General features: G+C 36.1%; 1 protein-coding gene across 2 annotated transcripts in view; it reads left to right on the forward strand.

Annotated features, from left to right (window-relative positions):
- Positions 1–13,633, forward strand: part of CaBP1 (Protein disulfide-isomerase A6 homolog CaBP1) — a 208,798-nt gene that overhangs the window by 37,538 nt on the left and 157,627 nt on the right. For both annotated transcript variants that reach the window (XM_090391328.1, XM_090391330.1), the window contains one exon: positions 1,290–1,347. In XM_090391328.1, the coding sequence (XP_090247454.1) occupies positions 1,290–1,347 (58 nt within the window). The remainder of the gene's footprint in view (positions 1–1,289; positions 1,348–13,633) is intronic.

Here is a 13,633-nt window from a genome sequence, read left to right on the forward strand (position 1 = left end):
AGAGAAGGGTCATCTATTAAGTGGATTGCCTTCTTAATATTATCAAGAATTCTTAGAGGTCTTGGGTGCTGCACTCCAAATGTGAGAACAGTACTCCCAAGTTGGATGGATCTGAGACTTATGAAAGACATAATGTTAGGAGTGGAGTGGAAGAGAAGTAATCTTTACAACAGAAAAGAACACCAAGCTCTTTTGGAGGCTGTAAGTAATATGTTTGTGCCAGGATAAACTGGATGACAGTCAACCAAAGAAGAGTAAATTGATCTTGAAAGGAAACGAACATTATCAAAATTGGAAGAGGTCAGTGTTCAAGTCACTGGTTATGGAAGATCTTGATGCATCTAATAATACTTGTAATCTGAAAGAAATTTCAATTTGCAGTTGTGTGCAAACCCATCTTCCATATCAGTTTCTTTTTACCTTCATCAAAAACATAAAGTATAAGTGCTGTTGTTACTTGGAGTCTCAAATTCATTTGGGGCTGTCTAGTGTGATATCTGAGCCAATAAGATGAAATATTTGGTTGGGTGCTGCTATAGACCAGGGGTGGGGTTCATAGAAAGATGTAGATACCGTGTATTGGCAGATTAGCACAATGAGTGCAGGCTGAACAATCATAATGGAAAAGTTTAATTATGTGAACATAGATTGGAGTGAGGAAACGGGATATGACAAGATAATTATAATTTATTATTATTTTTATGGCACTCCATGGAGTCAAGAATCATTGCAGGACTTGTTTTTGTAAACAAAAATAACAAATTGAAATGAAAATGGTATTATACAGCATAAAAAACATTAACCAGCCAATTTCTTATATTTGAAAGAGCTTGATTGCTCCAACTATGTTATGGTATCCCATAACTGCATTATGGGATACGAGGCAGTTAGATGAGTGGTCAACAGCCTCTATATGCAAGTAATCTAGTCTTCAAGATACTTCATGTGCAGACTTTTGTTTATGCTTGGGAAAAAGATTAAAACAATATTGTAATTTCTAGTCAAGCATATTATATTTGACAGCATCTTGCCTGTTGATTAATAAGAAACCAATACCATACTTAATTTATTATAATTCTCCAGCAGTTAAATGAAAAATCCTGGGTGTGCCATAACATTATTTTTTGAAAGTAGTCAGGGGACACAATTGAAACTTTGTGATGATGTCTAGGGACTATTGATAAATGTTTGTTTATAATAAAGAAACTTGATTAAAGAATATAAGTATTAAATTTTTTATTATGTTTTGAACAGTTCTAGCTGTCTAAATTTTAATAATCATTATCTAGGTGTGGCCATTGTCAAGCTTTCGTGTCAGAATATTCAAAAGCTGCATCTGCATTAAAGGTAAGAAGTATTTAAAATCTCTCTCTCTCTATCTATGTGTGCAGACACACACACACTCTACCAACAATTGTTCCATATCTTCAAATAACTCTGTTATTTGAAGATATGGAACATTCCAGGTTTGTTAATAACATAAAAGCCGATGTACAGATAGTAGGAAGTATTTCATCGTAGCAGTTGAATATAAGTGGTATGGAAACACCATGTGAACTCGGTGACTCCGAGAAAAGTATCATTCATTGCCACTCAACTGGACATCCAGAATCAATGGTTGGCGATGTGATCAACAAATGGAGATGTTCTGGCATCATTAGTGCAGGAAAATACCCAGGGTGGCCACCAAAAATGACTGACAGAGACAGCAGGGTGTTTAAAACGGGTGGCATGCAAAAACCAGCTACAATTGGCACAGACTATCTGTGATAAGCCTGCCTAGTTGGCCGAGTGGTTAGTGTATCCACTCTCCAGCCAAAAGGCTGAATCCCGCTGTGGGCATGGATGTTTGTGATTGTCTGTGGAAATGATGGTGGGTGGTAGATGGCATTGGTATAGTTGTGGTTAGTTGTAGTTGGTGGATTTGAGTGGTGGAGACAGCTGTAGAGTAGGTGCCCTCCTTCGATGAGTCTTTGGACTCCCTAGGGGTGTCACGTAATAAGTTCCAGAGTGCCAGTAAAAAGAATTCCATTTACTGAGTTTTTATGGAAGAGCAGCAGCACACAAGCCGAATGTTGCAACAACGAACAAGGCAGCTTGTCTGGTCTGGTGCAAAGAACGTGTGAACTAGACAGTTGACCAGTGGAAAACGGTACTCTGGAACGATGAATCAAGGTTCACCTGTTTCCAGTCTGATGGCAGGGTGAGGCAACCTGATGAATACTTGTTAACACAGTGTGCTGTACCCATAGTCAAGTTTGGTGGTGAAGGAGCATTGGTGTAGTGTGCATTCATCTGGTTTGTAGTGAGACCACTGGTTGTTGTTGTCGTCCATGGCTCCATAAAAGCAGCTCAGTACCTTGATATGCTGAATAATCACATGCTGTCTACACTATGGAGGTTTTATGGAACAGACCTGTGTTGTTATCAAGATGATAATGCGCAATACTGCAGCCGTTATGGAATGGTATGAGGTGTTAAACAACTGCCCTGGCCTGCACAGAGTCCTGACTTCAACCCCATCAAACACCTGTGGGACAAAATGGAGCACTGATTAAGTTCCAGAGCAGCATGTCACTGAACTCAGTGCTGCTTTGATAGAGGAATGGAGAAAAATTCCACCCTGATGTCTGCCGCACATTGGTGGAAAGCCTCCCTCAAAGGGTGTAGGAGGTGATCAAAGCCAAAGGTTGGACATATCTGATATTAGGGTTTGCATGCTGGTATCAATTTTAAATTGCTGAAGTGTCCAGACAATTAGTGTGTGTGTGTGTGTGTGTGTGTGTGTGTGTGTGTGTGTGTTGCTTTTTCCTCCCAATAGTAACCCTGCAAGGGGTAATTTATTCCTACATGCTCCATTGCATACAATTCATATATTATGTGTAGTTTCCAAGTATTGATTTAACATTTATATTTATATTTTTTATATCAATATTCATATTTGCATTTATATTTTTACATCCATGTATGTATGTATGTATGCATTCCAACCTTTACGTCCACACACACACACACACACACACTAGTGGCCAAAATTGTGGAAATCTTTTGGAAAAAGTGTATTTTTGAGGTTTTATGGCTCATAACACAGTGTTTTTTAGTGTAATACCATAAAATTATATATCAGTGGAAAGATAATTTAATCAAGAATGTAATGCAATAAAGTTTATTCAATTATCTGTATTCTATAAAACGTTACAGCAAAATAACCAGAAAAAAGAAGCACAATTTGCTTAGGTTGATATGAAGTAGCTTTCCTTCATTTGAATGTAGCTAATGAGCATGAGTGGCAATGAGCCAGTAAGGTCACGGTAGGATTCAGCTATTGATGTCATGTATTGGAGCTGAGAGGAGGATATTTGTCAGTGTGTTATGTGATTGTTATCAAGTTGGTTGGGTTTTTTTTTGTGTTCTTTCATTTAGTGAGCTTGTAAAACATAATAAAATTAAAGAAATGGTGCAAAGAGTTGACTGGTCACCTAGAAAGCGATATAGAATAGTACTGTTAAGCGAACAAGGCTACAGTTATGAAGAAATTAGAAGAAAAATTGGTAGAAACTTAACCAAAGGTGGCATTTCTAAATTTTTGAAGAGGTATAAGGAGATTCAGTCACTACAAAACCAGACTAGTAAAGGCAGGAAAAGGTACACAACAGCAAGTGATGATAGCAGAATTGAGAAACTGTGCCTATGTGACAGAAGAAAATCACCTGGATGTATACAAGATGAAATGGCGCAATACAATGTGAAGTTGAGTGCAAGGACTGTTCGGCACAGACTCCAGGTATTTGGTCTAAATGCTAGAATTCCATGAAAAAAGCCATTTTTATCTCTCAAAGGTTGAAAATAAATCTCATTTTTTATCTTATTATTTTTATTACTATATAATTTTTATCTCTTAAAGGTCGAAAACGTTGTTTTTGCCAGGGAACCAGAGCGAACAGCGAAAAGTCAGCTACTGGAACAAATCTGAAAATAAACCCCAACTCAACATCACCAGAGTTAAAGATCGGTACTATCAACGTAAGAAGCCTGAATGGCAAAGAAATGGAGCTAGCTGAGGAATTAGATATATACCAGATCGACATAATAGGGGTGACTGAAACAAAAAAGACCAAAACTGGTGAGATCTTTCTGAGCAATAAATACAAAATGTTATATTCAGGCAATGACAATCAAGGAAAAGGAGTAGCCATAGTATTCAACACAAAATACGAGGCTAATCTTCTTGAATGGCAGTCAGTCTCAAGTAGAGTAATGTGGGCAAATATGAGAATGGGGAACTGGACAATGAGACTTATTTGTGCCTATGGTCCCACAGAAGGTTCTACTAAGGTAGAAGTGGAGGAATTTTTTGAGGCTTTAGAAAAAGCAACTGACACAATGAAAAATGAAAACTTGGTCCTTGTTGGGGATCTAAATAGCAGAGTAGGAAATGATTGTGAGACATACAAAAATATTTTGGTAAAATTTGGAGAAAAGAGCAAAGCTAATAATAATGGCAAATATCTGTTGGATTTCTGCTCAGGACATGGACTGGTTATTACTAACACCATGTTCCAACATAAAAATGTGCACAAATTTACATGGAGAGAAGAGGCTAGGAATAAGAAAAGTCTCATTGACTATGTTATTGTTGATAGTGATGTTTTCTCCCTGGTGCAGGACACCAGAGTGTACAGAGGATTTGAAATTGGAAGTGATCACTATTTAGTCTTGAGCAGGATAAAATTGAATTTCATATTGAAAAGAATAACATGTAAGAAAGTTTTAAAGCGAATAAAAGTTGAGCAGCTCTCAGATGTGAGCTGTAGACTAAAATACACAAAGATTATTGAAAGAAAAATGAAAGAGTTTGAGAACAGGAATCAAACCTTGGCGATTCATTGGCAAACTCTGAAGAAAACATTGATTGATTCTGCCAGAGAAGCATGTGGTGAGGTTGTTTGTAAGGATAAAAAAATTAGAACTCCCTGGTGGACACAGGAGGTTAGAGGCAGTGAAGGAAAAGAAGAAAGCATACCAAAAGTTCCTGTCAAATAAGTCAGCTTGTGCTCTTAGAGAATATAGAGACAAATGCAAGAATGCTAAACACTGTGTAAAACTAGCTAAACAAAAGTCATGGGATGACTTTGGCAAGAATATAGAAAATAAATATCAAGAAGGTTGCAAAGTATTCTGGAGGATGTTGAAGAAGCTTAGGAATGGAAGAAAGAGTGCTGTAAAAGGAGTTAGAGATGATAAAGGGGTGACATGAAAACTGGAGAAAAAGATATCCTTGAAGTATGGAGTAATTACTTTGAAATACTGCTAAATGAAACAAGCAGTGATGACAGCACAGTGGTAAAAAACACTGACCAGGCATGCAGTCAGGAATACATATCCGTACTTGAAGTAGAAAAAGCCATCAGAGGCTTGAAATGTGGAAAGGCAGCAGGAGTAGATGATGTTCGACAGAAATGCTGAAGTATGGTGGTATAAAAGTCTTACAGTGGCTACACTGCATGGTTCAAAAAGCCTGGACAGAGGGACGAATTCCCGATGATTGGAGTAGAGCTCTCATAGTACCCATATATAAAAAGGGAAATAAAACTGCATGTGAGAATTAGAGGTATTTCCCTACTGAGTGTTCCTGGCAAGATCTATGCAAGTATACTTGAGAAACGGTTGAGAAGAATTGTGGAAGAAAAGCTTGGTAAAGAACAAGCTGGATTCAGGCCAAATAGAGGCTGTCAGGATCAGATCTTCACTTTACGACAAATAGTCGAGAAAGCATGGGAATATAACAAAGATCTGTATTTAAGTTTTGTTGATCTGGAAAAGGCATATGAGAAGGTGCCAAGAGAGAAGCTATTCAATACGCTGCAGTTATATGGTGTCAATGGGACATTATATCAAGCAATACTTAGTCTTTATTTGAGTTGTAAGTCAGCAGTTAGAATTGAAGGAAGTACAGGAAGATGGTTTAATGTTAAATCTGGTGTGAGACAAGGATGTACATTATCCCCTCTGTTATTCATTATCTATATGGATCGCATTACGAAGGAAAGTGGTATTAAACATGATATCAAAATTGGAGATGTTAATGTCAGCTCTTTGCTTTATGCGGATGATGTTATACTTCTAAATAAATCCGCTACAAGTCTGCAAGATTCTCTGACTAAATTGAATAGCTGTTGTAATAGATATGGTATGAAGGTCAGCAATAAAAAGACAATGAAAATAGGCAGAATCATTGAAAATGTCAACTGTGTTGTGAATGGAGAACCTGTGGAACAAGTAAAACATTTCAGCTATTTAGGCACAATTTTTACTGAAGATGGTAAATTAAATATAGAAATAGACAACAGAATCAGCAAAGCTGGTATGGTGGGAAGTCAATTGAATAAATTCATATGGAATAAGAGAGAAATTAGTCGCAACACTAAATTAGCTGTATACAAGACAGTGTTCAAACCAGTTTTAACTTATGGATCTGAGAGCTGGGTCAGAAGTAAAACACTTGACCAAAGACTAGATACTTCAGATATGAGAGTCCTGAGAAAGATTATAGGCATGAACAGGTGGCATCAATGGCAGTATCATATTAAAAACGAGGATATTAGGAAAGAACTTGACATTATCAGCATCCAGGAATGCGTTAGCAGAGCTAATCTCAGGTGGTATGGTCACTTAAACAGAATGGGCGAGGAAAGATTAGCAAAACAAGTGTTCTCTGCCAGGTTGGCAGGAAAACGACTGAGAGGAAGACCAAGATATAGGTGGATTGATACGGTACAAAGTGCTTTAGACGATAGAAATATAAGAGCTGATAATATTGGAGTGTTGACAAGTAACAGACTGATTTGGAGGAAAATTGTAGATAGGAAATTAATAATGATGTAATTTTTTTCATGTAGTACTATCATATCCTGTACACCCCTTGAGGGTACATGGCAGGAATTTGATGATGATGATGAGGTTGAAAAGATTAAAGTGGGCTAAAACCCATGTTAACTGGACAGCAGAACAATGGGGCAGTGTTATTTGGAGTGATGAGACCAAAATCTCCCTGTTTGGTAGTGATGGCATAAAATATGTAAGGAGAAGAATCGAACAAGATTTGCATCCTGATTGCATTACACCAACCGTGAAACAGCCACTTAGTGTTATGATCTGGGGTTGTATGGCATCAAAAGGTGTGGGCAGAATTTGTGTGATTAATGGGAATATAAATGCTCGAAAATACATAAATGAAATACTTGAGCCCAAACTGAAGCCTTCCACACGTGATTCTATAAAACGTTATAGCAAAATAACCAGAAAAAAGAAGCACAACTTGCTTAGGTTGATATGAAGTAGCTTTCCTTCATTTGAATGTAGCCAATAAGCATGAGTGTTTAGAGAGTCAATCATTTGTCATTTTGTTATAATGAAGCATTTATATTTCAACAGGATTCAGCTCCATGTCATGTTGCTGCTGTGTGCAAAAAGTGGTTTTAAAATAATCATATTCCACTGCTGAAATGGCCGGGAAATAGCCCAGACCTTAACGCAATCAAAAATCTGTGAAGCTGACTAAAGAAAAAACCTGTTAGTCAGAAGCAACCCACCAATAAAACCCAATTAATAGAAGCAACAATTTGGTTTCACATTATAACAGCTGCAGAACTAAAAAAACTTGGTTCACTCCATGGGAAGGCATTGTAAGGCCGTAATTAACGCTAAAGGTTACCCAACTAAGTATTAACTCGCGTTGCAAGAATTTTTGTATATCTCATTTTGTCTGTGTTTCACTTTTCTTCTTTATAGCTGCTGTTCTAATAAAAAATCCTTCATAAAAGTTATTGCATTACATTCTTGATTAAATTATTTTTTCATTGATATATAATTTTATGGTATTACTTAAAAAAAAAAGTGGTGTTATGAACCATCAAACCTCAGAAATACACTTTTTCCAAAAGATTTCTACAATTTTGGCCACTAGTGTGTGTGTGTGTGTGTGTGTATATATATATATATTTTTTTTTTTCAGAAATAGATTTAATGACTTAAAAAGCGAGATTACTTGTAAAGATTTAATAAGAATAATACAACTAGTTTTGGCTTATAACAGCCTTCACCAGGTATTCTTAAAGAAAGAGAATAGTAATAAACATTGAAGTATCTAAAAACTGGAAAATACAGGTAAAAATCGGCACACATAATTGATACATAAAAAACGTTGTATTTTTTCAAGTTATTCTAACAGGCGTGCCATTGTTTATTGCAAGTGTGCGTGCAGACTCACGTGAATGCCAATATTGAATAACTGCAGCATGGCTATCTGGGATGTTATAACTCAAATTGTTGTTTAAGTGGACAGGATTCAGAAGGATTTCCCTTGATTCTATAATTTTTCTCTCAAACGCATCATCACAGCGAAAAATATTTTCTGATCTATCCCAGCAAACAAGTGGCTTTGTTGATCATCATTAGGATTATTTGAAAAATGAACGTGACTGGATAACGCAGTTGCATGTGATCTTTTGTAAGAGATGTCGCTTTTATGTTTGAAGCATATAATCACATACATGTATATATGTAATTCATAGGGGTGCTTAAGGGGTCAAAGCTATATAACTGAGAGACCTCCACATAGCCTTTAAAGGAATGCGGAGAACTGACCAGGGCTTCTGACCAAATGTCCAATCCTCACCTTCTCGCAGTGCACCCTGTTGGGTACCTACTTGGATACTGAACGAATGAGGATGGGCTGGCAATTTGGGATTTAGCCAACCAAATTGTATTCTTATTGGTTAAACCAAAATAAAAAAAATGATGGTACAACATGACAAAATTTCATGCCAGCTGGGGCGTCGCCCGGTTAAACATGGCCCCTGTTGTTTTCGCCAGGGAACCAGGGCGAACAGCGAAAAGTCAGTTACTGGAACAAATCTGAAAATAAAAAAAAACCAACTCAACATCACCAGAGGTAAAGATCGGTACTATCAACATAAGAAGCCTGAATGGCAAAGAAATGGAGCTAGCTGAAGAATTAGATAAGTACCAGATCGACATAATACGGGTGACAAACAAAACCTGGTGAGATCTTTCTGAGCAATAAATACAAAATGTTATATTCAGGCAATGACAATAAAGGAAAAGGAATAGCCATAGTATTCAACACAAAATACGAGGCTAATGTTTTTGAATGGCAGTCAGTCTCTAGTAGAGTGATGTGGGCAAATATGAGAATGGGAAACTGGACAATGAGGCTTATTTGTGCCTATGGTCCCACAGAAGGTTCTACTAAGGTAGAAGTGGAGAAAGTTTTTGAGGCTTTAGAAAAAGCAGCTGACACAATGAAAAAGGAAAAGTTGGTCCTTGTTGGGGATCTAAATAGCAGAGTAGGAAATGATTGTGAGACATACAAAAATATTTTGGGAAAATTTGGAGAAAAGAGCAAAGCTAATAATAATGGCAAATATTTGTTGGATTTCTGCTCAGGACATGGACTGGTTATTACTAACAGCATGTTCCAACATAAAAATGTGCACAAATTCACATGGAGAGAAGAGGCAAGGAATAAGAAAAGTCTCATTGACTATGTTATTGTTGATAGTGATGTTTTTTCCCTGGTGCAGGACACTAGAGTGTACAGAGGATTTGAAATTGGAAGTGATCACTATTTAGTCTTGAGCAGGATAAAATTGAATTTCATATTGAAAAGAATAACATGTAAGAAAGTTTAAAGTGAATAAAAGTTGAGCAGCTCTCAGATATGAACTGTAGACTAAAATGCACAAAGATTATTGAAGAAAAAAATGAAAGAGTTTGAGAACAGGAATCGAACCTTGGAGATTCAGTGGCAAGCCTTGAAGAAAGCTCTAATTGATTCAGCTAGAGAGGCATATGGTGAAGTTATCTGCAAGGATAGAAAAATGAGAACTCCATGGTAGACATAGGAAGTTAAATCGGCAGTGAAGGAAAAGAATAAAGCATATCAAAAGTTCCTGGGAAATAAGTCAGCTTGTGCTCTTAGAGAATGCAGAGACAAATGCAAGAATGCTAAACACTGTGAAAACTAGCTAAACAAAAGTCATGGGAGAACTTTGGCAAGAATATAGAAAATAAATATCAAGAAGGTTGCAAAGTATTCTGGAGGATGTTGAAGAAGCTTAAGAATGGAAGAAAGAGTGCTGTAAAAGGAGTTAGAGATGATAAAGGGGTGACATGAAAACTGGAGAAAAAGATATCCTTGAAGTATGGAGTAATTACTTTGAAATACTGCTAAATGAAACAAGCAGTGATGACAGCACAGTGGTAAAAAACACTGACCAGGCATGCAGTCAGGAATACATATCCGTACTTGAAGTAGAAAAAGCCATCAGAGGCTTGAAATGTGGAAAGGCAGCAGGAGTAGATGATGTTCGACAGAAATGCTGAAGTATGGTGGTATAAAAGTCTTACAGTGGCTACACTGCATGGTTCAAAAAGCCTGGACAGAAGGATGATGATTGGAGTAGATATTCCCGATGATTGGAGTAGTGCTCTCATAGCACCCATATATAAAAAGGGAAATAAAACTGAATGTGAGAATTACAGAGGTATTTCCCTACTAAGTGTTCCTGGCAAGATCTATGCAAGTATACTTGAGAAACGGTTAAGAAAGAATTGTGGAATAAAAGCTTGGTGAAGAACAAGCTGGATTCAGGCCAAATAGAGGCTGTCGGGATCAGATCTTCACTTTACGACAAATAGTCAAGAAAGCATGGGAATATAACAAAGATCTGTATTTAAGTAGTGTCAATCTGGAAAAGGCATATGACAAAGTGCCAAGAGAGAAGCTATTCAATACGCTACAGTTATATGGTGTCAATGGGAAATTATATCAAGCAATACTTAAGTCAGCAGTTAGAATTGAAGGAAGTACAGGAAGATGGTTTAATTTTAAATCTGGTGTCAGACAAAGATGTACATTATCCCTTCTGTTATTCATAATCTATATGGATCACATTATGACGGAAAGTGGTATTAAACATGATATCAAAATTGGAGATGTTAATGTCAGCTCTTTGCTTTATGCAGATGATGTTATACTTCTAAATTAATACGCTACAAGTCTGCAAGATTCTCTGACTAAATTGAATAACTGTTGTAATAGATTATGGTATGAAGGTCAGCAATAGAATGACAAAGACAATGAAAATAGGCAGAATCATTGAAAATATCAACTGTTGTGAATGGAGAACCTGTGGAACAAGTAAAACGTTTCATTTTCTTAGTTACGATTTTTAGTGAAGATGGTAAATTAAATATAGAAATAGACAACAGAATCAGCAAAGCTGGTATGGTGGGAAGTCAATTGAATAAATTCATATGGAATAAAAGAGAAATTAGTCAGAACACTAAATTAGCTGTATACAAGACAGTGTTCAAACCAGTTTTAACTTATGGATCTGAGAGCTGGATCAGAAGTTAAACATATGACCAAAGACTAGAGACCCGATATGAGTGTCCTGAGAAAGACTATAGGCGTGAACAGATGGCATCAATGGCAATATCATATTAAAAACGAGGATATTAGGAAAGAACTTGACATCGTCAGCATCCAGGAATGCGTTAGCAGAGCTAATCTCAGGTGGTATGGTCACTTAAACAGAATGGGTGAGGAAAGATTGGCAAAACAAGTGTTCTCTGCCAGGTCGGCAGGAAAACGACCCAGAGGAAGACCAAGATATAGGTGGATTGATGCGGTACAAAGTGTCTTAGACGATAGAAATATAAGATCTGATAATGTTGGAGTCTTGACAAGTAACAGACTGATTTGGAGGAAAATTGTAGGTAGGAAGTTAGTCATGAGGTAATATTTTACATGTAGTACCATCATGTCCTGTTCACCCCTTGAGGGTACATGACAGGAATTTGATATGTAATTCACATAATATTAATAATTCACGTTACATTACAATGACTGGAAATTGATCTTATTGGCAAATTTCATTCTGAATAATACTTTTGAATAAGTTTCTGTTTTGGTTCCAAAAGGGATGACATTTAGGGTGACTGGGTGATGGCCAAGTGGGTGACGGAATGAAACTTCAAATATGCAATTCTATTCTGTTGATCTATTACCAGGTAAATTTAAATAATATTTTTTTTTTTTGAGAAATGAGTTAAAAGAATGGTATAAACATAAAATTTGAAAAATCTTGCTTATAATTAAGTTTATTTTTATTGTGTAGATTTAAGAATTATATAGAAGTTATTGAAATTTCCCATACAAAAAATGAGTCAGCTAGTTAATAAATATTTATATTATATATTTTCATTTATATCATATATCAAAATTTGTAGGATCATTTAAGAAAGAGATGGTTAAAAAGAGTGGTCCAAAAATGATTAAAAATGAAAAGGTATAATTGCACGCTATTAAAATAAATAAAAAAATGCAGTTTTTTTATTTGATTTAGTAATGTTATTTTGTAATTAACAAACATAATTTGTCGTAACCTAACTACACAATAAAAATAAACTTAAATAAACTTAGTTATAAACGAAATTTTTCAAATTTTATGTTTATCGTTCTTTTAACTCATTTTTAACTGGTAATAGATCAACAGAATAGAATTGCATATTTGATCTTTTATTCTGTCGCCCAGTTGACCATGACCTATCTGGATGGAGTCAGATAGCTGACAGTTGTAAAGTATGTGATTGATAGTTTGTTGTAGATGCAGATAACATTGCATGATGGGGATTCCAGGATATGTAATCTGTAGGTATTCTTAGTTTTCCATGTCCTGTTAGTAGTGTGGTTAAACCTGGAGAGATGGCATGTTTTTTTCTGCCAGAGTCTGCTTCTGATACTTGGCAAGAATTCTTTTGTTGTTGATCTGTTTTTTTGATGTTTTCCATTCTTCTTCCCACAAATTTAGGCTCCTTTCTTCTGCAAGTGTTTTTACTGCAGATTTAGAATACTTTTGCATTTTTGAAAATTATGGAGACAACTACCGTGTTTGAATAAAAACTTTAGTTTAATATAATTAAAATCTACATTCGACTTTTCGACCTTTATGTCAAGATCATCTTCTGGAGCATATAACTATACACAGAAAACAAGCTAACTACGATCAAACTGGTTTGTTAAAGTTACTGATCAACCGCTATTACAATTGTTGGCCTGACCTCTGGTGAAAAAAAAAAAATGTACATCAACACTAGAGTCCTATTATTAGTGTTATCTGTTCTGTTGGTCGTAGACATACTTTGGGTGCAACAACAAGTCTATGTATCTATCTATATACATGTATTAACATTATGATTATACATGTACATTCCAGCCAGTTGGTATGGAATGGTTTCTAATACTAGCTGAAGATTGGCTAGAGTCCTGATTTATGCTGGATCTTATATATTAGGTGGGCTGAATGTGTGCCATCCAGATCCTTGGAATTTTCATGCCATCTTTGTTGTTGATATTTGGGTGGTTTATCAGGATTTCGCAGGCTTCCTTAAATTTCCTTTCATACCAGGTTTTTGTGTGGTGTAAAGAGTGGGTGCTTTTCCAGTTGATTTGGTGTAAAGTGTTGAGCATGTGATCTGAGAAGCCTGCTTCACCATAATGGTTATATTTAATGTGTCTAATGTATTCTTTCTTGTGTATAGGGAT

This window comes from Typopeltis vanoorti, chromosome 4, assembly GCF_054136105.1.
Source record: "Typopeltis vanoorti isolate ZY-2024b chromosome 4, IOZ_Tvanoo_1.0, whole genome shotgun sequence".
In the NCBI taxonomy this organism is placed as follows: Eukaryota; Metazoa; Arthropoda; class Arachnida; order Uropygi; family Thelyphonidae; genus Typopeltis; species Typopeltis vanoorti.